The sequence below is a fragment of the Osmerus mordax genome, chromosome 16 (genome assembly GCF_038355195.1).
Source record: "Osmerus mordax isolate fOsmMor3 chromosome 16, fOsmMor3.pri, whole genome shotgun sequence".
NCBI lineage: Eukaryota > Metazoa > Chordata > Actinopteri > Osmeriformes > Osmeridae > Osmerus > Osmerus mordax.
In genome coordinates, this window is record NC_090065.1 from 6,424,490 (window position 1) to 6,452,439 (window position 27,950).

Here is a 27,950-nt window from a genome sequence, read left to right on the forward strand (position 1 = left end):
AAGCACTCTTAACTACAGTCATTTAAAACTGGTATGTACGTACTGTATCCAATCAGGGTAAAACATACAGTTATAGTTTTATTTAGTGCCAACAACATATTATTATCAACGCTACAGGCAGGCACATCTGTTTATAATTACATGGAGCCACGCCACACTACACAGCCGCGCACCATCATCCACAAAAAGTTCGAATATTAAGAACAGATATTTTGCGACAGGATTGGTGCACTCTATAATTTTAACCGAAACTTACATTTATATAAAAACAAAGTGATTCCCTTATTCAGAATTGAACCACTTCCCCGAAACTGGAGACGGACCGTGAGACAGTGAGGTTTTTTTGTTTTGTACCCTCACCTATTTTTTGCCACCTGGGAACGGGGTGTGGTTACATCCTTACCTGTACAGAACATGTGAGTGGAACAAATGAATTTGGCTTCTGACTCATTCACTCTGTTTCGCTGCCATCAAAACATGGGGCGGGAGTATCTGTGCTCTTCTAAACACAGGAATGGACTCAAGGTTGGGACTGTGACAGTCTAATGTCTAGTTCAAGTTCAAGTCTTTTATTGTCAGATGCACAGAACAACACAAAGTCAGACTGGGCATTGTCTAGTCAGAATGTGAGAGAAGATTAGTGCAGTAAATGTGCAATGGGGTCTGGTTCAATCCTGTGTCAAATGATCTGTTAACTTTAATAACTGTGTATAACGCACAGCCGTGTGATTGAAAGAAGCAGAATATGGAAAGGAATTCTTAATCCTTCTTTATGTGCACCTTTATTAGAGGCAACAAACCTTTACCCTTTCGTTGTTGTACAAGTACTGCAGAAATACACTGCCAACCAACACGCTCAAGCAAACATAATCACAATGTATCCCATAATGAGCAAACACAACTAACAAATAAAAGATAGGACTTCAAGGTACGCCTAATGACGGGATAAAAAAACCTGTCTGAATTTACGCTTAGCCCAACAACCCTGAAACTGTTTTCTACTGATATCAATGTCGCCTGGCTCTGTATAACACGTTTTTACATGTGGAAGCGTCATCTCGATGAGGCTGTTCAGGTAGTTTGCAGCTACTGGGGAAAGCGGATGATGGTCAGGTACTTGTGTGTTTGTGACGGACTTGAGAGAAGGCTATGGTGTGGCTGGAGAGGTGGTAATTCCTGGACAGTGATTAAAATGAGGACCTCCGTGTCATCCCAGTGAATCAGTCAGAAATAATGAAATGAAACAGTGGCGTAATGTTTGAAATACCACTTAGATTTTTATTATATAAATAGTCAAAATATGAAATCAGTTTACAACACCAATATCCTCAGCATCAAGCTGAGAGCAGATTCCAGCATTAGTAACACCCAGGATAAGTACCACCCCTCTGTTATAGGAATCTCTTCACTTAGCCCCCCAGCCCCCTTCAATGTGATCACTGGTACCAACCTCAAGGAAAATGAGACAAAACTGCAGCTCTGGACAAAAGACACCACTGCAAAATGTCATCAAAATTCAGACGGAAGCAAGTTTTCTTCCAGGATAACCTTTTCAGTAGTTTGATTCATGCATCCTTCACAAAGACAAATATGCCCGATCTCTAGCCTTGCTGAAGCCCCCCAGATCATCACAGATCTTCCACCAAATATGCCAGTGGGTGTGAGACACTGTGGCTCTGGTAGATTAGTCTTTGTTTATAAAATAAAACCCATACCTTTTACACATACCTATAAATAGTAAAACCATTAAAAAGATAATTTTGCAGTGATCTCTTCAGTTTTTACAACTCTCCTGAGTTGTACATAGCACACCTGAAAGTTCTGTAACAGAAGCATCATAAACATTCAGAATAAATAGTAAAAGTTCTACTCTTAAGTCTTGTTTATGCTGTTAAATAAGTGTGAAAGTTTCAATATGAACTAAAATCCAACCTAAGAAACCCAAGTTGTCTCACAAACCAACTAACCAATGTCAGAGTCTAAAAATCAAATTATCAAAATGTAAAAATCTTAAGATACGCTCTTTAAAGAGTGATTTTATAAGAGTAGCAGTTTCAGATGGTTATTCTGAGTTTTTAGAGAGTGAGTGTAGTGAAAGACAGTGCCTTGTACTGGCCTTCATGTTTTGAATATAACATGGATTGGACAGTACATTGTTCTCACTAAAAGAGACCGGACACATTTAGGTTTTGCTGTTATATGAGGGATTGCCTTCATCGGCCATTTCATTTTTTTTCTTACATAACTCATCATCATTGTCATCAGAGTAGTCAAAAGTTTTAGCTTTCTCAGTAGCAAGTGAGTCAGCACCTTCTTTGTCATTGTCGGGCGTGTTGGCTGACTGGAGCTCATCACGAATGCCATTGAGTTCCACCAATCCTTCATGAAGCTGGAGAGCTACCTCCCTGATCTTAGCTGCAAATTCAGACTTGGCGCCCTTCTTCAGCTCTTTGGAGTCCTTTGCCACAAAATAGATGTCCATGCCCACAAACAGACCAGTCAGCACCCCTGTGGCCATGCTGGCAATCTGGACAGCTCTGGCTGCCGTACTACCCGCCACATTGGCAATCTGCACCACCCGCATAATCTCATTAGCATTGATGAGGATGGCCTTGCCTGCCATGGCCCCGTCCTCATAGATGTTGTTGAGGCCCGGGAAGTCTCGGTTATATCCATGGTTTTTAATCTTGAGCACGTCAAACTTGCGCAAGTTCTCAATCCCCTGCTTGATGAACTTCATGCACTTGTTGATGTCGGCCATCTTTTCCTGGTAGTCTCCTACGATGTGCTCCACTTTCTTGCGGTCCAAGGAGTTGTTGACTTGGTTGGAAATGCCGGCACCGGCGGAGGTGAGCCCACCTGCCGTAGCAACACCTAGACCCACAGCCGTTACAATCAAGGAGGTTCCCATGGTGAAAGGGGCCAGCGCGAGGCCTGCAATGGTGGCCACCCCCCCGATGGCGCTGGTGGAGCCGCCAGTGATCTGGGCGATCTTGGTCTTCTTGTTGAAGACGTCCAGGCCGTCAGCGATGCTGTTCAGGTCAATGACGTGCTGCCACAGGCTCTCAGCCCGCTCTGAGAAAAGCTTGTTGAAGACCCGGATGCCTTTCTGCACCTTTTCTGCAGTCAATGCAAACGCCCTGAAACACAAGTTCATGAATACTCACTCCACTAATATTTACCATGGAATAAAACTGGGTCACGTGTGTTTTAGGATTAACACGGTTCTATGACACCTACTTGGCCTCTTCTTTTTCAGTCAAGTCCTCTTCTTGAGCCATGTCCTCCCATTCTGAAAGTGGACAATGTAATTTAAATGTTATGTATGTTATTTACTTGCTATATTGTTGTGAGCCAACGTGCCAAGGACACATTAATTTGTAATGTACATTTTGTGGAAAATACATTTCTCGAATGTAATCAAAACCAGTGTGTTTTTGTGCGTAATGGACTTACGCTCCACTGTGTTCCACCACTCCATAAGGTTTTCCACATCTTGATCTGACTCATTTTCATTTCGGTCTACACGGAACTCCTCCAGTTTGTCAAATAAGGATTTCGTGCCATCTACATTCTAAGAGAAGAAATCATTTTGTCAGGAAATATAAAGCTTCTGTATAACATGGTATTGTCTGTAAGGTCAGTGCGGCCTGAAAGTCGACTAATATTTCATGAGCAACCACAGATATATTGTCAGGAACAATAATGCTTATGTATGACATGGTATTGGCTGTAAGGTCAGTGAGGCCTGAAACCAGACTAATATTTCATGAGCAACCACAGAGAAAGAAAAGAAGACAGGGAAATCGTGCCATCAGATTGAGAATGAGAACACTTCTCTGCTATTTTGCAGAAGTAAAGACAAGTTGCCTTTGGGCGCATAGAACAAGGAAGCAGAGGAACAAGTTTGGGCACGTAGCAGTCTGTGATAGGAATGCAAATATGGGGGAGGGGTAGACTCAGAGGGTGAGGGGTTTAGTGTCTGCGAAAAAACGAACCGCATGTCTTTTAATTATCTCATTCTGGCATCAGGTCATGTCCCTGTCGGAGGATGACAAAATAAGAGGAGGAGTAGAATAAAACTGATGAGTCATTTGACCAAAAAAAAAACATGTGACCGTCATTTTTGGATCCTGGACCATTTAGAAAGGCAATATAAAACATACAAAAACTGGGGGAACCGATGTGTAGATCCTAGAAAAGCAAAACAAAAAGCGAGGCTGGATCATTAGAACAAATTCTCTTTTTTAATGACAGCGTGGCTGGAGAAAAAATGGCCACGAGACAGGAAGCAGGGGAGGATGTGGGGGGATAAAGGAGGTAGATACAGGAGGGTATTTTCAGTAGCTCAGTCTCTTTCAAAGCAGGAGTGTGAGTATGCAGTATAACTGTGTTAAAACAATGTTTGTAGGAATGTGATGGAACAGTGCTGACCTCTGCAGTGTTGCTGCCTGTTGCTCCCTGCTGTCCCCCTGTATTCTTCTGCATGGTTTTAGCCTGAAACGAACGCTCAGTTACACCTCTCTCAGGCTGGTGGATGCCTTAGTTTGTGTTTAATGTTGTTCTAATGTGTAGGTGTTACCTTAGCCGCGCCACGTGGCATGAATGGATTATGCCTCTTGGGTTTTTTCTGTTTCACCTTAAAAATGTGAGTGAAAATAATACATTTGTGAGATAAGAAAAATGTTCTGAGTTCCACCATCATCTTAAACCAGTGAGAATATGTGACACTCCAGAATAATGTACCTTTTTGCTCTCAGACGGGTTAACCTCCTCTTCTTCTCTATCCTTCTCTTCCTCATTCTGTTCTCTGGTGGAAACAGATTGTCCCTCTTTAAGGACTTCATCATCAGATTGGTCCTTGGGGAGTAAACATGAAATAAGCACAAATATTATTTATAGGACTAACTTTCTTACATTCAAGGTGGTTACATTCAAGACTTGATATGTGTACTGAATACCTGATTGGCCTTCTTATGCTTTTGCCAACCACCTTTTACAGATCTGTTAAGCTCCTAAAATAATAAGGACATGAAAGCCAAAATTACACAGCATTCCACCATCCATTATATTCTTATAAGCCACGATGTACATATAGTAGAGACACCATATGGTCAGTCTCCTACTAGGCAGGCATACCTCTTCAGTGGGTCTAGGAGGAACTTCTGGACTCTCAGTCATCATCCCTGCTCTCTCTCTGGGGATCATATTCCTGCTAGCCTGAGAATGAGAAAGACAAATATAGCCAAGCCAAATATTGCGATGACACCAGAAATACATACCAAAAATGGTCAAATCAAACAGACTAATGTGAATGGTACCTTACCTGACTGTCCTCTGCCTCTCTCCTCCTCAGTTTGTCCCGGGTGGCAGTACCCTTCAGCTGCTGTGGAGAGGTGATAAGCTACGGTGAACACGCTCCCGGCACCAGACACACGTGAGGAGGAGGGTTGGTCTGCATCACCTACCTCCTCCGTGGGTCGGGGGGGAATCTCAGGTTCTGTGCTCCTCTCCTTCTGCCCTTGCTGGATCAGATTTCTGCTTTCGACCTGACAAGGACAAGTACACACACTGTTCAGCCTGGACTCTGAGTATGACCAATCAGCCCTCGAAGCAAGCTGGAGGGAGGAACCATCTGGTGGGGATGGACGGAAGAGGAGGAGACAATGAAGAGTGTACTTTTGAAGGAACATTTGTGTGTGTGTGTGTTGTCAGATGTGACTGACCGTTTTGGTATTTTTCTCCTTCCCCTCCAGCTGCTTGTCGTGGTGTCTGGGTAGCTCAGCTACCTCAGCATCCTTCTGAACAAGCACCAAGTACAGAAACTGTTAACTGAGACTTAACGTAAGTCTCTCATTCACCACGCTGGAAAGCAAACTGCCACCACCTTCCTTGAAACTAAAACTACCTGCTTTATCTTTAGTCTGTTACAGACTCCAGCATAACCCCAAACACAATTATACAACCAGTCTTATCACCTGTAGCACCACCACTATTACAACTAGTACCATCACCAGCCATTGCTACTACAAGCACCAACACACAATGCTCCAAATACATTTCAACAAAATCGTTACTTTAGGCGCAGAGCGGAATGGATTCAGTTTGGACATGGCTCCAACCACAACATTCTGAGAGGGAAGAGTTGGTCATTTCCACACTTAAATAAGCAGTGAAACATGAACAAATATATGGCCTCCAAATATTTAGATGAGGTCAAGGCAAATGCACACCTGTTTATGGCTTGATGGTTTCTCAGAGCTGGCAGGTGGTTCTTCACTGTCTGTTCTAGTTTCATTGTCTTGCTGTGGAATAAAGACAGGGGGAACAACCTGAACACTTTGTTTTGACACTGAGTTCTGTATCACATGTTTATCAAAGAGAATCATTCACTGCATCACTGCCCCACAACCAGGACATTGTTCAGTCCTCACTTTGGGAGCAGCAGAGCGAAACAGATTCAGCTTTGTCATGGCTCCAACCAGCTTGTTCTGTTGATGACAAAATAGAAGAAAAAAAAGGTAAATCAAGGAATATTAATTCTCTGATTAAAGACAGGACATTGTGTTATTGCTGTTGACATTTGATCTATACACACACCTGTTTAGAACTTGACTGTTGTTCACAGTCATCCATCTTCTCTTCAGCATCGGAGTCTGAGTCACTCTCCTACAGGAATGATACAGGGTTTACCTGTTTGAGTGAGTCTGGCATTTAGGTCAAATAAATTAATACAGAAACAAAACCAAAATACCCACCTGCTTGGTTTTAGAAAGCTTCTCGGTAGAAGTGGGCCTCTGACTGGAGTCAGTTGTGAGAGCAGCTCTGTCCTCATCCTGTGTATAGAGGTTCCCTCAGTTCCATCTGCATGGTGAACTCTGGACATCTACTAAGGTAGATCATCTACTAATACTGATACAGACACTTACCCGAGTGGTAGAACTGAACGGATTCCGAAAAATCTTCCCCATCACTCCACCCTGAGATGATTATATTAAAAAAACAACAATAGCCAATCATATTGTGACACCCATTTAACCATTATTAAGCTTTCACTTAATGATCACAGACACATTTCCAGTAGAATACCTTAATGAAAAGCAGAATGGCTATTGTTAAGTAGTACATTATGTAAAAAAAAAAGATCTAAATAAAATGGGAGTTGGGTGAAGATAAGCAGGACTCACCTTAGAGGTCATCTCTGAGAGACTGCCACTGCTGGGAGAGAGATCACTGCCTACTGGCAATTCATCCTACAACACACAAACCACAATGTTACATTTGTACACACAGCAGAGATCATCCTAGACTTAATTTCATTAAACGGTAACACTTTAGAATAATGGTCCATTGTTAACTAGTAGCTATGCAGGAAGTAATAGGTTGGACTACATTAACACCGAACTTAATACTATTAACTAATATATAGTATTAAGTTCGGTGTTATAGTATTAAGTTCGGTGTTAATGTAGTACAACCTATTACATGGTTGCACTGACTGAAGTAGGACTCACCTTTGAGGTAGTTTCGGAAAGACTGACACTGCTGGCTGAGAGATCATTTTGTACAGACAAGTAATCCTGAAAGAAATGGGAAATTGTTTAGAATATTTTTGAGGGAATGTTTTCCCCCAAAAAACTTCTCTAAGAACATAAAAAAGGATTTAGTATCCTACCTGTTTAGTCCTTGATTGCTTTTCGCTGGTCAGTGGATTGTTCTCCTGGTCCTGATTGAAAAAAACTGAATATCATGAATGCTGGCTAACATGGCAAAGTAATGCTTCTATCTGTATGGCACAGGATTCTCACGTTGGGTGATGAGCTGAAAGGATTCCAACGGATTTTGGGCATAACTCCACCCTAAGAGGGGAACATTAGCACTGTTTAGGGTAAAGCCCATGCAAAGTCTTTGGTTGGCTGATATGGCGGTGCTTGCACACCTATGCAATGTTTACAAAGACAGAAGCTCCATCAGAACAAATCAAGGTGGAAACAGGCCTCTTAAAACAGACTTACTTTTGAGGTGTTCTCTGTGAGACTGTCACTGCTGCCTAAGACGTCGCCTTGAGCAGGCAGGCTGTCCATATCGTCCTGGAAGAGACAACATGAGCTTCCTGAAACTACATGGATAAAAGAATCCAAGTAGAAATGCTGTATTGTTGCTGCACCATTTCTCAGGTTAACCGGTCAGCATTAAAAAAAGAATATAACGAACAAAGTCATTTCCTAATCAGAAACACACAACAAACCTTACTTGTGAGTGAAATCTTCTACCCAAAGGCTTAGGGGACTTTTTAAACATTCCACCGAACACCCCTCGCTTCTCCTTTAAAACAAGTTGCAAGTCACTTTATAGAAATAACGCTAATAGCGGTACCCAAATTATTTGAGTCAAACTCACATTTGTGTTGTTTCCAGAAAGACTGTCACTGCTGGCTGCGAGATCACTGTCTACTGACATTTCATCACCCTCCACTGTAAGTGTTGGCTAAACAAAGATCATTTGAAATAAATAATAATAATACAATTAATTGGTTCTATAAACAAAAACACTGTCCACTCACCTGAGTATATGTCTCATCTCGAGATGGCTCTGAAGTCTTCTTAAATAGCCCTTTAAGCATGCCTCCTTTCTCCTTAAAATATGAATGAAGTCAGTGAGGATGCTGGCGAATCACGTGAAAACTGCTGCATGACTCCCACTCTGGGGTCTTAATCCAACTCACTTTGTTGTTGTTAGACAGACTGTCATTGCTGTGAACTGATGAGTTATCCTGTGAAGAATATGTAGCACAGTAACACTGGGTTTGAGACCAAGATGTGGACACATTTACAACATGTATAACGATTAAAATCAGCTAGGCGTACCTGAAGAGATGTTGATGAGAGTTCTGTAGATTTTGAGGATCTTTTAAACACACTGCTGAACATTCCTCCCTTTTCCTGGGACGAAAAAGTCGTATAGGAAGATGTGATTTCACATTGAAAACCTCTCTAACCGCCAGTTGTCAATGATTTCATACAAAACACTTAATCTAACACAAAAGAGACGGTGCCTGACTCTTGTGAGGTGTAACCACATCGGCAGAACCATCAACCGTTTCACCACTTCATGGTCTTAACTCGTGAGGGTTAGCAGCTAGGAATGCATACTTAAACCTGAAACAACTTAGTAAAAAAACAGTTTACTCACCTTGACAGCTCCATCACACTCCAAATCCAAACTATTATAAAGCGACTTCCGCTCCTGTAAAAACACAAACTTAAGAGTCAAGGTCATCTGTATTTGGACTACTTTCAATGTAGAGCACGAAAACAGCAGCATACGAACGCCAATCTAAAACAACACGTGACCACAAAAAGTGTACATTTCCACAAACTAATACTAGACTACTAACCATTATTCTGTTTGATGATTTATTGTTTGGAAGTTAAAGTTCCTTAAATCCTTTCATTTGTTTACTGCGTTGTGCGTGGCTGGCGTTGGACTCCGTTTGTCCGCTGACTTTATGCTGCTGTTGAGTGGAGCTTCCAGTTGAAATGCGATACGCACTTCTCACTTGGTCCAACACCCACTATATTGTCCTGTTGTTCATGGAGTGTTCAGAAGAAACCAGCAAATTACCTTCCCCGGAGTACCAAATCGGGTAGGTAGAACAGGGCGTTGTTCTCTTAGTCTGCATCTGTGAGGTGAAGTGCTCAGGTGAGTTTGTGACTGTAGCCTACCACCCACAGGCAACATAATTAATTCATGAGTGGGCGTAAGTAACATTTTAAGACTGGGACAACATTCTTTGATCTGACAATCTTTATTGTAGAGCATGATGGCAAATTTCCAAGTAGGTAATCATTTTGGCAGTAGAGGGAGACAGAGATTGAGTTAAAATATTGTACATTTTATTGAAATCGGTAGACGTATCTGTTGTATGAATGTTTCCACTTAACGTGTGTACCACTGAGAGGCACTGGATGTCGTTGTACAGTCGTGCAATGACAATAAGAGTCAGAATTTGAAAACAAATTTAATAATAAAAGCTCGAAAACCATTAGGTCATTTTGTTTTCTTGCCATTTACTTTCCATCGATAAAATACATTCTGAAATGAAAGACAGATGTTCTACACAAATTGAGCTGAATGCAAATCATAATTATATTCATTACGAAAACATTGCATCAAAATTATTATTTTTACAGTCATGCTGAGCAAGTATGAACATTAATGAGGAGCATTTTATTTTAAACAATTCAAATTTAGCTTTGCTTGAACCATTATAAATATGTTGTGGTGCAGTCGCAACAAAAAACATTTAGACAAATCTGGAAGAATTATTTGAGATACATGGGACAATATGGAAGTGCAGCACCCATGTGTGTGTGTGTGTGGTGGCTATTCAGTCCAGGAGAGATGGTAGAACCTTCCCAGTCCGTCTCCACACACTAGTTCACTGGCATTGTGTGGGTTCAACTCCAAAACCAGCACAGGACCCCCACACACAAACATCCCCACCTACATGGAAACAGATAACCAGGTAACAATATCAGTGTCAAACATGAAATATACTGCAATATTAGAGGATGTGGGATCTGTGTACCTGTTTCTTAGTGTTTCTGTTCCATAGTTTGACTGTTCTGTCATAGGAGGCAGAGATGATGGTAGTGCTGGTCACTCTCAGCACACTGACACGGTCACTGTGGGCCTGTGGGACAACAGTTATCATCGTTATCCTCACCAAAAATATTAAAACCTTCGTCCTCCACTTCCCCCATTATCACCATCCCCTCCTCGCCATCGAACAGGATGTGAGCACTCACAGGTTTCTTGCTGCTCCAGGTGTTCATGTTGGGTGGCAGGCTGTACCACATGTTCCCTTTTGAATCTCCACAAACCACCAAGTCTGAGGAACCGAAACACAACACAACACGTCACGACCCCCCCGTGAGACGACACTTAGTGAGTGTGTGTTTGTGTACACGTGTACCGGTATGTACAGTCATTGTGTGCTACCGTTATTGATAGTTAGCGCTGTTAAGAAGCATCCCTTCCCCTCAGGATGCTCCACCCAGAGGTCCATGTTGGAGCTGGCCACCATCTTTGAGCCGATGGAATACTGAAGAAGACAGGCACACACATTAGGGCCTTCTCAGCTATATCCCAGTAATTCTCTTAACAGCCACATAGAAGATGATCAGGGGCTGTGCTCCACTTACTGCAAAGCCCAGGGCAACCTTCCCTTCCATCTCCCCCAGTAGCCACACGCTCTTGCCATCGTTGGGGGTCATCCCAAGAACGCACACTTCATTCGACCACCTGCGGCGGAGACGAGCGGTCAGGACAGATATTTTTTTCGGGTGCATGCTTCGCGGCTCACCATCACATCCTGTTCTTAAGGAAGGTGTGAACAGGTGGGATTTACATGTTCGATTTAGATTCCCAGTTCTCTGGGTCTCCTGCCACGATGTCGTTGATGGATCCGTCTTCACACAGTCCTAGCAGCCTGGAGCAGTGGGCCAGGTACATGACTGGAGACTCCATGGTGTATGTGGACACCTTTGTCAGACTAGGGACACAAAACGAAAACATTTCGTGGGCGAAAACGACAATGTTTCTGTACAGCTGGAAGTACTACTCTCACTGAATGCTCTTATAGTCCCAATACATTAGAGGTCATATATGTAGTCATTCTGCTGGTTGGTACAGTATAAAACTATATAATTGCCCTCTTGGGAGTCCTATCCCGTGGGTGTACAGTACCGTGGGAGTTAGGTGGCTGAGTGGTGAGAGAATCAGGCTAGTAATCCGAAGGTTGCCAGTTCGATTCCCGGTCATGCCAACTGACGCTGTGTCCTTGGGCAAGACACTTCACCCTACTTGCCTCAGGGGAATGTCCCTGTACTTACTGTAAGTTGCTCTGGATAAGAGCGTCTGCTAAATGACTAAATGTAAATGTACCTGACAGAGCTGCGCTGTGGGTTCCACTCCAGCTGCCATAAGGAGACATGGCACATCCTGCAGCCCACAGCCACCTGGCCTTCAGGCAAGGAGCACAGCGATGTAATGGCACCCTCAGACACCTGGGAGAGACACAGTTAAACACTCACACACCCCACACCACAGGCATGTACACACACACACAGACACACACACACCACCTCACCCTTTTTCTATCGTTTCTAAGGGAGACAAACCGCTGTGGAAAGCCACCATGAAAATCTGGTTGTGAAGAGATTAAGCAGAATTACCTGTTTGAGGCCAACCATGGAGTTGTGCTGCCATATCGTCACACGCCCAGACTCATAGCCCAGCATCAGCAGAACGTCCCGTCTGGTGAAGCACACAGCTCTGATACTGCCCCCCTGCATGGGAGAACTCTCTAGAAGCAAATCCACCAATTAAACAAGTCAACAGACACCAACAATCTTAGGGCTAATTAGTGGCCGAGCAATGGTATTAGGTTGAATATTGGTTTACCCATTGCTGTAGAGATGTTCCATGACCTGAGCGACTTGTCTTCAGACACGGTTAGGAATTCCGGAACACCTTCCTGCTTACAGACCACTCCACGTATCCCTCCACTGTGGCCCTGCAAGCTGCTGTAGTGATGCACCTGAGAGAGACAAGTTCAGCAGAACTTTTTAAAATGTCAGGCCAATTCATTGTCACAGATATAATTGCTCTACTCTCTTCACACTTGGTTCCAACTTAAAGAAAGCCATTTGTAATGCTTCCTAGTAATGTACACGTTTACTCCAGGGTCATGCAGACACATGTGTTGGAACAGTAGCAGACTTACCTGGAAGGGCTTCCATAGCTTCACACTGCCGTCATCAGATGCAGTGGAAACAGTCATATTCTCTGGATCCACCTCCTGGGTTTTGTCTGAACACACACACACACACACACACACACACACACACACACACACACACACACACACACACACACACACACACACACACACACACACACACACACACACACACACACACACACACACACACACACACACACACAATATACACAACATGATGACTAAGATCTTTATGGTTGGTCCTGTTTGGTTTCTGTCCACTGCCCTGGTTGGGCAGGGTGCAGTACCACGGCCCTGGTTGGGCAGGGTGCAATACCAGGGCCCTGGGTTGGGCAGGGTGCAGTACCTGGGCAGGGGAGCACAGAGCAGTGGTGTATGCGGGAGTGGTGGGCTGTGATCCTGCTCATCTCCATCCCTGATCCCCACTTCCACAGCTGCAGCGCCCCATCTGAACAGCCCGCCATCACAAACTCCCCCTGCACACACAACACGACACGGCTCACAGCCTCACCACAGTAGAATCAAACACAACACAATCACAACTCTCTATTGAGCATTTAGGTTGGTTAAAGGTGTGGATCTTGTGGGTGTATGTGACATTGCCTGTAACACATTTTGGGGTTTGATTAGCCCTGCTGGAGGTCCAGGAGGGTTCCTGCTCCGCCACACGGCTCTCTGCTGTACGGCCAGACTCACCAGGCAGCAGAGGGCGCTGAGGGAGGACGTGCCCACGATCTCCCTCACGCTGCGGCCCGTCTGGAGGTCCCACACCCGCACCCTGCCGTCCCTGGAGCAGCTCACCTGATACGCACAGTTAGAAATATTAATCTTTATCAAGTATTGCACAGTCAGTCGGGGAAGAAGTCAAGAAAGTTGTATTACTTGCAGCTGGCTAGCAAGGAGACAAATCATCATGGTGGTCACAAAGTGTGTCTGTTACCTTGCGGTGCTAGCTAACCTGACGGACCATTCCATCATCAGTCAGGTAGCATTTGGAGTGAGGCGAAAAATCGAGATAAACGAATGATGAGGAAACCCCCCCACGCACAGCTTACCACACAGTCGGGGGTCCATGCACAGCCGGTGATCCAGTCTCCGTGAGAGTAAGGAAGGGACTTAGAGAGAGCAGGAGGACTGCAACCCCACACTATCAGAGTCTGAAACACACCATTAGAGTTAGTTGTAACACCACAACTGACACAAACATAGCAAGCAACATGTCTACCACAAACACACACCTGATCTTTTCCCCCTGACAGCAGCTCCTGGCCAGTGGGGCTAAAGGCCAGGCAGGTGACCCCTCCCCCATGACCTCTCAAGACAGAGACAACACTGAGGTTAACCCAGGGGCCAGAGGTCAGCTGCTCCAGGGACCAGAGTGAGATGGTGAAGTCATCTGCTTGATCAGAACCACATTCATTAACCCAGTATCGTAGATACCTTGCATCTGATCAATAGAACCTTTATGGCTGGATTGATTTCTAGCATTGTTCTGCGTTTCCTACTGACCTGAGGCAGAAGCCAGGTACACGCTGCTTTGTGCCAGAGCAAGGACGGGCCCCAGATGTGTCCCAAACTGCCCTAGCAGCACCATCTCTCTTTCCTCTCCCCTCTCCTCCTTCCTCCACAGCCTCAGATGCAGGTCCCCTCCCCCCGTCACCAGCAGCTCAGGACCCTCCACGGTCAGCCACAGCAGGCACAGGATGGACACCCTGAGGCCCTCGCTGGCCCAGGTCATTTCATCTGCAGCCAATGCATCACATTTGATTTGTTTAGTCCTTTCTTCACAAAAGATTGCCGAAATGCATGGCGAGATAAAAGCGAAACTCGATCTGTGTCGACACATCAAAAGTAACTGACGATATTCGAAAGTCACGTACCTGATTTAAGACTGAAGAGCTTCAGTCCGTCCCCGTGGTAACCCACTGCCGCGTCATCCCCACTGACCGCCACACACAGGGCAGCAGGGTCAGAGGTCAACATGCTCTGGCCCGGTTCAACACACTCCTGTCCAGGGAGAAATCCACAAAACACTGACCTCTCATCCAGTGACCAACACACACAAAACACGAAAAAACGAAATAAAACAAAGGTTTCACAGAACATGCAACAAGAGCATACCATTTTTCCAAATGTGTTCACTGCACGACCGAGACCTCCTGACCATAGCTGGACCTAGGGAGGAGTCAAAATAATTGTATAGGTATAACCGCATTCTCTTGTGAGCGTACTCGCCCCTTTACACCTACTATCGTTTTCCTACCATGTGGTCTGACCCAGCGCTCAGTAGCACTGCCCCGCCCTGCAGGAAGGACAGCACCTCAGTGGCTCCGTGGTGAGCCTGGTAGCACCCCACGCAGGTGGAGGCTGCTACAGACCACAGCCGCACCTCCCCAGACACACTGCCAGAGCAGAGCAGGGTGGAGGAGGAGGGAGAGAAGGAGAGGCTGCGCACCGACCTGCCATGGCCCGTGAGAGTCTTGGATGGAGAGATTGGGACAGCAAGACAAGAGAAGAAAAGTGGGGTTAGGGTCAGATAAGGAGAGAAGAGAAAGTTTCAGTTTCAACTCATGTTATTGCCAACGTGGTTCCCCCCATTGGCTCTCCGTAGAATCATAAACTGATGTCATTCGCTGATGTCCTCACCATGACCAGTTTCTCCTGGAGCCAGTTCCACACACGCACAGCGCCGTCCCAGCACCCGACGGCCAAAATCTGACCCTCTGGGTCAAAGGTCACACAGTTCAAAGGACTGGGGTTTGTGAAGGTTGACACCAGATGGTAGTCTGACGATGACCACACCTGTAAAAGCCAGAACATGTATGACACTTCTATGGTGGGTAAAAGGAATAAGAAAACCTGCATACACAGAGCAACAACAAAGATTTGAGTGTTACTTTGAGGGTGAAGTCGAGGGAAACTGTAGCTAGGTGGTTTCTGTCGGCGCTGATGTCACTTCCGGTGATTCTGTTTGAGTGTCCATCAATGAGAGATATCCTGATGACAAGAGGAAGACAAGCATGTTGTCCATGTGTAGATGTTAAAACCTTTGTAGTGCATAGTTTCATAGTACACAGTATGGGAAACAAAATATGAGTTCATAATTCAGGGGATTTCATTTCTGAAACTTTCTATCACCTGCAGCCATTGTCAATGTCCCATATCTCTATACGTCCGTCAAAGGAGGTTGTTCCAAGAAGCCCCTTCTTCAGGAAGATGCATCCAGATATGCCATCACAGCTGCTAATTAGTGACCTCACTTCCTGTACACACCATGGAAAGCATAGGCGTGCACTTTAAGAACAGTGCACTAGGATACAGAAACAAACCAGATCTAAACACAGCTCGTGTCAGACTTGTTCAGAGGGCTGAACGTTAGGGTTAGAATGAGAATGTGTGGAATGTGTTACCTGTCCCGTGTGGGTGTGGAGGAAGTGCAGAGTGCCCTGCCCAGTGCCCACTGCCATCACCTCACCCTCCGGACTCATCTCCACACAGGTGGGCTCCAAGCAGAACGTAGACACCAGCTCACTGACGTTAAAACAGAGACACCGCAGATCCTGAAGCCAAACTGTGTGTGAAACTCTCAGAGCAGTCAACCAGAACAGCTCAAGACAACCAAGTCACAACCCCATGGATCAGGATGAGAACTCTCCAACCAACATAGCTTGTAGATGTAGATGACCTACCTGGTCTGCTTTTGAGGGTGCTTCGTGTTGTTGTGCCACCTCACTGCATGTGTCCTCACGCCTGTTCCCAGCAGGCCTTGCGTCCAGGCGTGGGCAGGGGTGTCGTGGGGCTCGTTGAGAGCCTGCTGGACAAACAGAGTGGGCCAAGAGGACAGGAGGGATGTGTGGGTCTTGAGGAAACTGTGGCAGTCCTCCAGACTGCTTGAGTCCACCTCTGACACGGAAGCTTCTAGACAAAGAAGAAGAGGTACACTCAGCTATCTTCAGAAGGGAACCTATCACAGCACTCTAAGGGGTCCTCATCCATGGATGCCACCATTTCTATACTGTGTCTGGCAGGAGCCTGTCTCCAGAGCAGCCGTCTCACCCGCTGAAGCGTAGACCTCTAGGAGGTGGTGCAGGAGGCCATGCCGCACGTTAGCAAACAGGAAGTAGTAACTGGAGAGCAGGGAACACAGCGTCGCCCACTGGCCACTCCTCATCTGACCCCCCCCGCATCAAGAAGAAGAATTAGATGGTTCTCACAAAACTCTGAGTGCCTACTCCCCGGGAGATTTCAACGTCATTAGGCAGTAAGAATCATCAATGGTCAAGGTTGCTATAATCAAGGGTCTTACAAACATAGCCTCCCAGAAGGAGACCACAGTAAAGCGATTTGAGGTGTTTGCTCATTGGTTAATGGGGACTTTCCTATTGAGAGCAGTCAGTAGTTGGGGGCTACAAAAAGGCCTATGGGTGTTTACCAGGTGGTGAGGCAGTTGCATTATGGAGCTGGCTTCACACTGCAGAAAAGTGTCTTCTGCCTGAGGATCTGCCAGTGCCCAAAGGTGTGCTGAGAAAGAAGGATTAAAGACAAAAGAGCTATATTTTGATGTACCGGTATATTATATTTTGTTGGAGTAAAGCAAGTAGGAAAAAGAAGACAGCCAGTGGGTCCCAATTTTCAAAATGTTTGGATTGGTGCGTGTGTGTTGGATTCTAGTACCTGCCAAAATGGAATGAGCTTGTGTTCTGGAAGCATCACTGTGGAGAAGTAGCTGCTCAAAAGCCATTCTCACCTCCGGATTGGTCAAAGTCAGAATATCATCTTCACCATGGCAGTAAGAAGAACCAATTAGGCTGCAGAGACAAAAGTGAATATTTGATCTATCACGTAATCAACATCCTCCATTTTATAATCTCCTTTACATTGTGTATGATTGCTGCTCATTATACAAGGATGTTCTTTACCTCTCCAGACTCCGCACCATGTGGGAGAAGGTTGCCATGGGGATGCGTCCTCGAGGGTTCCTGGCCAGGTGAAGCATGTTTTGCCATTGTGACAGCCCCTCTCCAGGAGGAAGCTCATTGCACATGCTCAGTATGGCATATAGGTCCCTCTCCCTCAGGCCTATAAGAACACCAAGAACAATAAACCTGGCTTGACATGCCACACTGTTGAGGTGAAGTTGATTTAATTGACTGGACGCACCAGATGGGTGGGGTTCCACAACAATAAATGAAGTAAGTTCAACCAGATTTGGTGTGTGTCTTTGTGTGTTCTGACATGTATGGTAACTGAACAGAAAGGTGGTCTTTCTCACCAGCGGTGCTAACAGTTAAGGCTGCCAGTGCCCAGTGCAGTGCTTCTCCATACTGAGAATACTGAGACTGTAGTCTGGCCAGGCTGTGTTGTACCAGCTGACACAGAGACGGGGGGAGGGACTGGAGGTTCTCCTTCATCTGAGACACAAATATCATCATCATCATCATATTCAACATTATCCTGATAATGTACGTTCACCCCACTTCATTATACTATTCATTATTACTAGTCATTTGGAAAATAAATGACACCAGACCTTTTCGAATGAGGCGAAACTCCTCAGCTCCTCGCAGGCCAGATGAAGGTAGAGCGGACTTACTGCACCCTTCTTCCTCAGAAGTATCTGGAGCTACACACACACACACACAGGTATTTTCGTTTTGATAAGATTCTATTTAGTACTCCATGCCACCCCCACCACCAACAACATGTGTCGTTTTTCCAAAGAAGAAACCTGGTTGTTGAAGGCAGAATCACTAAGCTTCTTCCCGTGGACTTCCAGTTCCTTCCGAACTATCTCTTTTCTGTCTGGTAAAGACAGCTTCCCCAAAGGAAACACAACGGACCCTTTCTTCTTTGCCAGGTTTAGCAGCATCGGCGAATTGGACGTGAAGCTGACCACCAAAGACACACCCTGAAAAAAATAAAAAAAATAAAAAACTGTATTAACATGAATGCATCTATGTCCTACCATGTACTTTACTGCACTGTCACTATTTACAGACTTAATATATACTCAGTATCATTAACCAATGGCTGACCTGAGGGAGCTGCTGAGGTATCCAAGAAGATGTAAGATGGCCCTGTCCATCGTGGATCAGATCTGCTCCATCCACCAGCAAGGCCAGTGGTTGGTTCTTTTTGGTGTCACTCAGCAGGGAGTGGAACTCGGCCATCAGATCTCTTTTATGAATGATGTGGATAGATTCACATGGGTCATTAGAATTTGATTAATAAGAATTTTATTTCAATACAATAGGTAGTGTACGAAATGTCATCCTGTTCATTTTGACACTCACTTGAAAGTTGAAGGGAGAGGAGATTCCTTCTCATTTTTGGTGTCCCTCTGCATGGAGTGGAACGCTTCCATCATCTCTCTTTTATGAATGATGTGGTTAGATTCACATGGTCATTAGAATTTGATTAATAAGAATTTGATTTCAATACAATAGGTAATGTATGCAATGTCATCCTGTTCATTTTGACACTCACTCTAAAGTTGAAGTGTCTTCCTTTCTTCTTCTCAAACATTGGACGAGACAACGCAGAAGGCTCACCACAGTGCATGCTGATTGGCTAACATCGGTGAAGTAGGATATAACACCACATGTAGTAGTTTCCTGGGACGTTTCTGGAGTTTGGAGGGCATTTGCCAGAGCGGCCTGCATCATGAAACAATGCGTAATAAAAGTTTTTTTTTTTTTTACTTCAGTTTTAAAAACTTTTCAGTTTTAAAAACTTTTCAGTTTTAAAATGTTTATATAAATAAAGAAAAAATGTAAAAAAAAGAAGTGAGATAGGAGTCAGCGAGTGAGCGTGTCTAATCTGTACCGACGCTGTGTTGTAGTTTACCATGAAAACGCTTTTGCCCTCTCCAGGAGCTCCCTCCAGCAGCAGCAGGCCTCCTTTAAGCTGGGCCTCCTTCACAATCCCCACAGCCTCTCTCAGCAGCTTAGCCCTGCCATAGAACAGCCTCTGAAGGGCGCCCTGGTGCAGCTCCTGACTGGAGATATCAGAGCTTGGATCGGGCTCCTCTGCCTCCTAGTGAACACACCACCACACAGACAATTGGTGAAAAGAATTGTCTTAGGGATAGTTAAAAGAAATATTTGTTCAGTGTTCATTAAAGCTAATCTTAAATCAGATCTGACCAACTTAGATTGTTTTATTGGCCTATCCTTAGCTATATACAGCTTCATACCTCAACAAACTGCTTCAACACCGACCCCCACAGGTCCTCTAGCACTGCCTTCCCAAAGCGCTCCAGTCCTTTCACACAGGGCTTCCCATCCACAATCCCTCCCCACTCACAGGGATAACTGGAGGGGGACAGAGACAGAAAGCCTATCAGACCTAAGATCACCTCAGGGTGAGGGAAGGAATTACCAAAAACATTGCTCACTCTTCGGTGACTTTCACATCACTAATCAGGATTCTTCTTTTCAAGTCGGACAATTTGGATTCAGCCTCCTGAGACTCCGAAGCAAAGTCTGACTTCCATGCGACTGGCACAGACCTGAGACACAAATCCAAAACAAACAGGAATTTAACTTAACCCACTAACCTGGCTGTATGATCCAATCAATTGACGTCATGTGTCACAGCCATCATGATATATATCAATATATGAATGTCAATGCACATAATTACTCCACCTGGACAAATTGGGCACCCTAAAGTAGCCGAACATGCGATTGTGGGCGGAGTCTGGAAATAAAGCCTGGAACTGACGAATCTCCATCTCAGTGATCGACAGACCTGGTGGGGCAGCATCCAGCTGTGGAAGGGATCACATCCAAACAGAATCAACCAGCTTGATGTCAAAAGGCTCAACAATGATGATCCTCCTCTACCAAATACACGCAAGGTGGACAGACGGACAGAAGCACTGGCAGTCAGCCTTACCCAGCTGTACTGTGGAAGGTTTGGCAGGGCGGGGCGAGGAGGCACCAGGCCGTAGCGCTCCCCCAGGATTGCCACCAGCATCTGGCTGCGGCACACTTCCGAGAGGCACAGCTCCACGGCGCGGCTGGACTCCTCCTCGGTCACGCCCCAGCGCAGCTCCACCTCCTGCAGGTAGAGGCGGTGCTGCGCAGCGCGGCGCCGGAGCTCGGGGAACACGCAGCGCACCAGCACGTCCCGCTCCGCATGCATGTCTCTGAAGGTGGAGGAGATGAACACACGCACGCCACGCCACCTGAGCTCAGGACAGGAAGGGGGAGGAAGGAGATGGAGGAAGCAAAATAAGGCTGGATGGAATAAATAACTCCAGCCCTCTAGAACAGTCAGACCTTATTCTTTTTTATCATGTCGAAAATGATGCTGCTCTCAATCAGCTACCCCGCTTCCTAACTAGGAACAGCCTGCTTGTCGGTCAACCACCAGCCATTATTATTCTTCACCGTGTCTGGTGGCTGAGATGTGGATACTATACACGTGTGTCACTTTAGATAGAAGCATCTGCGAAACGAATACATGTAACAGTGAAGTAAGATCATAAACTCAATACAAGGTGTCAAAACATGAACTTAGTACCTCATCTTTGGGGTTGCTGTCAGTGGTGTGAGGGCAGCTGCTGTGTCTAGGTTTTTAGCAGCAGGGTGAGAGGGGATGTTGTGCAGTTTGTCAATAAGTTCCACATGGTCCAGCAGCCTGGAAGAGCCTCGTTCAGCCACAAACCTGAGGAGGATGAACAACTACGCATATGACAAGGCCTGTTTACACTAGTATGCTTCAATTACAGGTGTTTACACTATTATGCTTCAATTACAGGTGTTTAAACTAGCATACTTCCATTACATTTACATTTACATTTAGTCATTTAGCAGACGCTCTTATCCAGAGCGACTTACAGTAAGTACAGGGACATTCTCCCCCGAAGCAAGTAGGGTGAAGTGCCTTGCCCAAGGACACAACGTCATTTTGGCACGGCTGGGAATCGAACTGGCAACCTTAAGATTACTAGCCCGACTCCCTCACCGCTCAGCCACCTGACTCCCATTACAGAGCCTGTTTACACTAGTATGCTTCAATTACAGGTGTTTAAACTAGCATACTTCCATTACAGAGCCTGTTTACAATCGTATATTGCATTTCCAGAGACTGTCACACAAATGTACTTATATTACAAAAGAATGCCTTGTTTTGCCTCCTCCATCACTGTGTCCAACCACACAGAAGGTCATTAGAGTCAAAGAGATGCATTACTTGAGGATCTGTTCGTTAAACCCACAGAGCTCCACATAGTTCCTGTCTGAGGGGGAGTCTTGTTCACTGGGGGGAAAGAAAAGAAAAGGAAGAAAGAAAGATGAAGACATACACGGACAAAGTTCATCTCATGACCTGCGTAGTTCTCTGAGGTTTCCCCTAGTCTTGGTCATCATTTTTAAGTCATAAGTCATACTTTCGATGGCGACTAATTACTGAAGGAGCTTTATACTGTGGGCTTTCTGTTCCCCCACACACCTTTTCTCCAGGTTTATCTTAACACAGAGAACATCGTTGTTTGCGTCCTTCCTCAATTGGTTTATGGCCAAATTCACCTCACCGGGAACACAATCAGTCACCAGGATTATATTGTCGACCTGAGATGAAAGGGAGGTTTGGTGTTAAGCAGTGTGGCTGTTTTTATCTCACAGTGATTATGTTAACTTACGGCTTAACGTGCGGTTATAACACACTCTCTAACATGCCTTAATTTCACTACACCACATTAAAAGCCAAAAGAGGTGAATCCCAAATCTGCATGATGTGCAAACATGAGCACACTCAAACATACCTTGTTTTCTGATGTAGACATGTGAGAGATTAACTGGCTCCTCTTTTCACTTGCGTCATAGTCATCATTGAATTCCTTCAATTACAGGTGTTTTATTACAAATCAACTCAGACAATTGACCTTAGTTTCACCATTATCACCAGGCCTTCCATCTCTGTCATAAATATATTTTACTTAGCCTTAAAAGTGTAAAACAAAAGGGAGTCGTTTTCCCCCCAGTAAAGGCAAACTAAGCTAAGATCAAATGCAAAAGACTGACAAACGATTTTCTCACCTTCACTTTCTTCATCACCTGTCTCCAGTTGTCCAGTAGCACGTCAGACTCCAGCTTCAACTCTGTGAAACCTGTCCAAGAGAACAGCACTAACTGGGGGTCCTCAGCGCTGCAGGCAATCATCAGTGAGAGTAACACTGCCACCTCCTGGAGCTGAGTGGAATTAAACACATCCCAAACATAAACCCCTGCTTTTAAACAAGTTGACAGATGAAAATCTAAAAGTTATTCAGGAATACTTTTAGTAGTAAGCCTTTTCTATCCATCAGACAATCCCTGATTTGACACAGTTGGACAGATAAAAGCAAAGACTCTTTGCAGGTAAGAGAAGGGCCAGCTAAGAAGGAAGTTGTCCTTACATTTGGTGTGAGGGTCTTCACATCTGTCGTGCTTTCCTCCTCCCCCTCCTGCCCCTCCTCCCCGGATTCCTGGTCTGGTTCTATGGGACAGCCTATTTCAAGGGCCTTTTTCCAGGGCTCGTGAGTTGCTAAGCTACTAGACACCAAGATCAGGGTGCGGCCGGGGAGAGGAGGCACATTGTGCCGGCAGGAGATCTGCACCGCCGTCTCCAGGGCTTGCTTGTACCGTTTCAGTAGATCACCAATGTTTTGACTGGCCACACACACACACACACAAATTCATGCAAAAGCACACCCATACACAAACAGAGCAGGGCACACACACACAAACAATTTAGTTCTACATGCTATATGTAGAACTAAATTGTTTGTGTGTGTGTGCCCTGCTCTGTTTGTATCCGCAGCTGTGTGTATATATATATATATATATATATATATATATATATATATATATATATATATACACACAGCTGCGGATCCCTGCCTTTAATGAATAGACACCAGATGAATAATTCCATGTACCTGGGTTTCTGAAGCGCACTCATCTTCATCTTGTACATGCGGTAGATGAATGGAACCCCCAGAGCCGCCCGTAGTTTCTTCCTCCCACCACGCTTAAATTTTCCTAAATCCTTGGAGCCCAACTGCCCCTTCAGAACGCTCTTCAATATCATTGTAGAATTGGGGACCACTTTCTTTGATGGACTGTCTGAATACGGAAGACAAGAGGGTCAACAAACAACCTGTCTGTGTGTTTGTGTATCTGGTCTACCTGTATGTGTTGATTGTGTATCTGGTCTACCTGTATGTGTTGATTGTGTATCTGGTCTACCTGTATGTGTTGATTGTGTATCTGGTCTACCTGTATGTGTTGATTGTGTATCTGGTCTACCTGTATGTGTTGATTGTGTGCTGAGGTCTTGCGTGTCCAATTCTCACCCATGCTACTTACGACTTTCCAAGCAGAGAGGAAGCGGAAGGGAAACTGCTTGCTCTGAATAACAGCTTTCTGCAACAACAAACTGACCAATTAATGGCCTGGTAATTGAATGACTAATACACTAACATTTCATATCACAGGCTGAATCAACACTGATTGCATGTTATACATCCATCAATGGACTAAATGAACCAATGCTCTGATTTCCTAAGCCACTTTTTGGTCTCTTACTGTGGACTTGTAACTGATTGGTGAAAACTCAAGGACAACTCACTTCATTGGTCAGTCTAGCAAGGATCTTCTGATGGTGCTTCTCACTAATGCCCTGGGATATCATGTTTCTCAGATTCCTCAGCATAGCCATGAAGGGGAGAGACCTGTTGTCTGTAGAAAGAGAGAAAACTGTTCAATACCAAGTGTGTGTGTGTGTGTTTGTGTGCATCAACACACGTTTAACAGACCTATAAGTTTCTCCCAGGTGAGGGCTTTGTTTCCTTCCTGGCTGAGCTTGCGCTCCCATGTGTCTGGCCGGGGCAGCTTCATGCGCTGCCCTGCTCTCTCCCTCTCCCAAGTTCCAGTGAGCCCGCTGTGGGTGAACGCCTTCATGTCACCTGGGTACCTAAAACAAAGAGCGAAACAGGTCAGGTATCCGGACATAGGTCTTTCTCTGTTTGTGTGTGTGTGTGTGTGTACCTCTTTCCCAGTATAGCCATGACATGCTGGGCTGGCTCCTTGATGTGGAGTCTCTTGATAAATGTCTTCAGATTGAACTCGCTCTGCTTCTTATTGACCACCACTCTCTTCGTTAACTAGACACACACACACACACACACAACATGGTCAACAAACATTGCAACCACTACAGCCAAACAGACTGATCCCATCTGAACACACACTTACATGTTTCTGCAGAGTAGGGACATCCATCAGGAGCTTTTTTGCCCACGTTATCAGCTGATATGGGGTTGGTTTCTAACATGGTCACAGAGAGCTGGGTTAGCACAGGGCAAGACAGACAAAACCGGTGAATGTGTGGCGTTTGTGGTGCACAGTGTGTGCATCATACCGTGGCTTTGGGTTTGTTCCTGTTGTGTTTGCAACGATGCTTGCGCGTGTTGTATTTGGCCAGCTGATACTCGTTGAACTGCTTGAACTTATCTGCCATGGCCTTCTTCAGACAGCTGGGCAGAGAGTGACTGAAGCACTGTGGACGACAGAGCGAAGCAGTGCTGAGACAGAGAAACAGGGGGAGGAAGGGGACGTTTGGAGCAACTAAACATCGAGTAAAACACGTGTTCTACCGCCCTAAGTTTCTGATGCACATGCACGACCTACCGTACAATACAGCCTGGCCACCTCCAGCCAATCAGAGGGTAGTTGCACAGCTGCGCAGAAGTACCTGCGTACATGTGGCTTGGTGACAGGCAGACTGGCAGCAAGAGCCAACAGGTAGTTGGCTGTGATACGGATGTTCAACTCTTGCCTAGTGTACACGGCCACCTAGATAGGACAGGGGAAAAAGTGCATATGATCCATCCTTTCCTCCATGTCGAGACTCACTCCATGACACATGTTTACACACGTGACACGTGGGCTTCTCTGTTTACTCTCAAGAGAAGCACACAAACACCGACCTTGAGAAGAAACTGCGGATCGTCGTTAGAGATTTCTTCACCTAGGTTCTTCATCCTTGTCCACACACTGCCTTCTGCATTCCAGTCTTTATCACCAGGAGCAGAGGTCACATTCACCAAAGAACAGCATACCTCATTCAGAAGTAAGTACTGGCCACAGAAAAAAAAATTAAGGGGTGGATTTGAGAGAGACGACTGTCATTTGTGAGTGATGATATGTATAGGTTGATATTGTGTACTGTGAATTTGTTTGTTCAGTGTCCTTTTGTACCTTCTTGTCTTTCAGCACATCCTCAAGGTCCTCTTTCCCACTTTCCATTTCTCCAAATTCCTCTTGGCTGATAATCACAGGATGCTCAGGGTCTTCAAGATGCAACTCCATGTCTAGGACAGGCATCTCTCTGGACACCTTACTGTCCAGGTCAGAACACTAAAATGCACCAAAATAAGTTGAGAAAAGCTATGTCAAAAGACATTAACCTATAAACTATCTACCTGTATCTTCAAATTAAACTAAATCCATATCGGAAAAACAAAAAAAAGACTAGACTAGATTGGTTAGGCTAACCAGCCAATCACAGAACAAAACTGGTATCATGCATACCACACTCATGTCTTCAGAACAGGACTGCACATCCTCAGAGGAGCAACTCATTTCTCCTCCATCTCTACAGTCTTGGCCCTCCTGAACAGGACAGGAGGTTGAAGGGAGGTGAGGACTTCCTTGGAGATGGGCACCAGTACAGGGTGCAAAGGATGCAGAAGGCAAAGAGCCATGAAGGGGAGGAGAACAGGGGTTGGAGAAGGAGAGTGGGGGGTACAGGAGTGGGTTCCTCCTCAGGAGGTTGTTTTGAGTGCTGAGGAGGGGGGAGGTGAGGGAGGCAGATGTGAAGGTGGCGAGTAGGGAGGATGTGGTGGAAGACAGCTTGGAGGGAAGGAGAGAGGGGCAGGAAGAAGAAGGAGAAGATGCCCAGGAGGAGGAGGATGCAGAGAGGGTCTGGGGCAGCACAGAGGACACCTGGGTCAACAGTCTGTTCTCCAAGTCCGGTGCAGCATAGTTGGAGAAGAGTTCCCTTGTAGATGAAGTCTGCTGGTTGCTGTCCAAGCTTAGCTGGAGCTGAGTTAGTTCCCTCATCTCTGATGCAAGGACTGCAAGGGAGTAAACAGGTAAACTGTCAGGGAGTTTGTAGTGGATCTATACAGGGAGGTTCTAAATCTCAAGCAAACATAAATATCGTTGTTGAGCAGCTAGTTCAGCAGCATTCCAACTTGGTCGACTATGTAAGCAGGCGGTATTGTAAACATTAACCTAGATTATGGAACTGTTAGGTTCGGGTGGGGAATTATCTCTGAAGTAAATGGGTGCATAGTCCAAACAGCATACAGTTCTACTTAGCTAAAATAGTGGTGGTGTATACTAAATGTATGAGCGTGGTTTCCATCAGAACTCAAAACCTGAAGCCCTGATTACTGTGGGGTAGAACAGGCTACGCCCCACAAGTTTAACACAGCAGTGCGGGTGTACAGTAAGTTCTACGCAAAAAGACCCAGAAGATTTTAAATTAATGTTAACAAACTAAAGATTATCCTTTAGTTTTTTAAATAGCACCGAGTTGACACACAATGGAGTGTATATGACTTTGCAAAGAAATGATCTGTTCTGGTCTGAAACAGGTGCTGAGCTCACCCTGTTACCGCTACATTTTGGCAATCCCAGACCAGCTTGACCAGGAAAGTAGCCCTTACCAATGGGCGTCAACTCGATTAGTATATAAAAGCATTGCTGGTACGTGACACGCAACTCACCTTACAAGTCTGTATTCACACTTTGTCCACCACTGTATATCTATAAAGAAAAATGCTAAATTGATACTTTTCTGAATGATTCGTAGCTCTAACTTCTCTGTAGTAACGTCTTGACTTAAAAGCTACTTCCTGAAAGTTTGTCATAGCTTTTTGTTGTTTTTGTGTGTGCCTTCACTACCGTACTATGTAAAATATTGGCGCACATAACGACCTAACATTTATTTATATTTCTAAATATAATGTTTATTATTTATTAACCAAATTGTTTAAACAAGAATAGTCTGTTATTAATTTTAGCCACGGTATGAAACAAAGAAGCTTTATTTTTATGTTATGGGAAGAATGGAAGTTCCTCAC

General features: G+C 45.1%; 2 protein-coding genes across 3 annotated transcripts; both read right to left on the reverse strand.

Moving 5' to 3' along the window:
• Nucleotides 1-1,252: 1,252 nt before the first annotated feature.
• Nucleotides 1,253-9,705, reverse strand: apol1 (apolipoprotein L, 1). 2 transcript variants are annotated; one of them, XM_067253701.1, is made up of 29 exons: nucleotides 9,398-9,705; nucleotides 9,193-9,246; nucleotides 8,868-8,942; nucleotides 8,726-8,773; nucleotides 8,564-8,635; nucleotides 8,401-8,487; nucleotides 8,254-8,325; nucleotides 8,016-8,090; nucleotides 7,809-7,859; nucleotides 7,676-7,726; nucleotides 7,515-7,580; nucleotides 7,188-7,253; nucleotides 6,930-6,980; nucleotides 6,759-6,836; nucleotides 6,601-6,669; nucleotides 6,435-6,491; nucleotides 6,234-6,305; nucleotides 6,078-6,131; nucleotides 5,727-5,801; nucleotides 5,469-5,549; nucleotides 5,327-5,383; nucleotides 5,140-5,220; nucleotides 4,962-5,015; nucleotides 4,747-4,860; nucleotides 4,583-4,639; nucleotides 4,435-4,497; nucleotides 3,457-3,574; nucleotides 3,241-3,292; nucleotides 1,253-3,140 (listed from the first exon to the last, which is right to left on the reverse strand). In XM_067253701.1, exons 1-29 carry the CDS (start codon nucleotides 9,398-9,400, stop codon nucleotides 2,183-2,185), a joined length of 2,811 nt encoding a protein of 936 aa, XP_067109802.1. In that variant the 5' UTR covers nucleotides 9,401-9,705; the 3' UTR covers nucleotides 1,253-2,182. The 2 variants fall into 2 exon arrangements, with proteins under 2 accessions (XP_067109802.1, XP_067109801.1); XM_067253700.1 differs by having other exon boundaries at nucleotides 5,327-5,386.
• Nucleotides 9,706-9,829: 124 nt separating this feature from the next.
• On the reverse strand, nucleotides 9,830-27,734 carry tep1 (telomerase-associated protein 1). The gene is made up of 56 exons (XM_067253618.1): nucleotides 27,594-27,734; nucleotides 26,392-26,936; nucleotides 26,059-26,217; nucleotides 25,788-25,937; nucleotides 25,489-25,653; nucleotides 25,220-25,357; nucleotides 25,054-25,125; nucleotides 24,847-24,962; nucleotides 24,615-24,772; nucleotides 24,428-24,537; nucleotides 24,153-24,222; nucleotides 23,736-23,922; nucleotides 23,214-23,466; nucleotides 22,855-23,007; nucleotides 22,581-22,655; nucleotides 22,268-22,386; nucleotides 22,010-22,075; nucleotides 21,338-21,481; nucleotides 20,708-20,999; nucleotides 20,458-20,579; nucleotides 20,205-20,318; nucleotides 20,004-20,121; nucleotides 19,655-19,843; nucleotides 19,295-19,464; nucleotides 19,102-19,179; nucleotides 18,844-18,985; nucleotides 18,537-18,716; nucleotides 18,339-18,431; nucleotides 18,081-18,219; nucleotides 17,728-17,887; nucleotides 17,483-17,616; nucleotides 17,241-17,329; nucleotides 16,865-16,979; nucleotides 16,498-16,726; nucleotides 16,219-16,339; nucleotides 15,947-16,071; nucleotides 15,706-15,805; nucleotides 15,455-15,610; nucleotides 15,072-15,287; nucleotides 14,930-14,983; nucleotides 14,689-14,815; nucleotides 14,318-14,551; nucleotides 14,047-14,204; nucleotides 13,864-13,965; nucleotides 13,505-13,609; nucleotides 13,155-13,284; nucleotides 12,791-12,876; nucleotides 12,469-12,604; nucleotides 12,240-12,370; nucleotides 11,950-12,071; nucleotides 11,414-11,557; nucleotides 11,208-11,307; nucleotides 11,005-11,107; nucleotides 10,812-10,894; nucleotides 10,592-10,696; nucleotides 9,830-10,506 (listed from the first exon to the last, which is right to left on the reverse strand). The coding sequence occupies exons 2-56, from the start codon at nucleotides 26,920-26,922 to the stop codon at nucleotides 10,387-10,389; spliced, it is 7,788 nt and encodes a 2,595-aa protein (XP_067109719.1). The 5' UTR covers nucleotides 26,923-26,936; nucleotides 27,594-27,734; the 3' UTR covers nucleotides 9,830-10,386.
• Between the last annotated feature and the right edge of the window lie 216 nt (nucleotides 27,735-27,950).

What these genes read in the sequence shown, in the direction of transcription:
- apol1 (XM_067253700.1), bottom strand. An exon ending in CCCCCCGACCCACGGAGGAG is followed by an intron (nt 5,387 to 5,468) that starts GTAGGTGATGCA and finishes ACCTCTCCACAG; the next exon opens with CAGCTGAAGGGTACTGCCAC. An exon ending in CAGGCAGCAACACTGCAGAG is followed by an intron (nt 3,575 to 4,434) that starts GTCAGCACTGTT and finishes TTCTTCTCTTAG; the next exon opens with AATGTAGATGGCACGAAATC.
- tep1 (XM_067253618.1), bottom strand. Translation starts at nt 26,922, where the DNA reads ATGAGGGAACTAACTCAGCTCCAGCTAAGCTTGGACAGCAACCAGCAG. An exon ending in ACCTTCCACAGTACAGCTGG is followed by an intron (nt 20,580 to 20,707) that starts GTAAGGCTGACT and finishes TCCCTTCCACAG; the next exon opens with CTGGATGCTGCCCCACCAGG. An exon ending in CTTAACTGTTAGCACCGCTG is followed by an intron (nt 17,888 to 18,080) that starts GTGAGAAAGACC and finishes GTGTTCTTATAG; the next exon opens with GCCTGAGGGAGAGGGACCTA.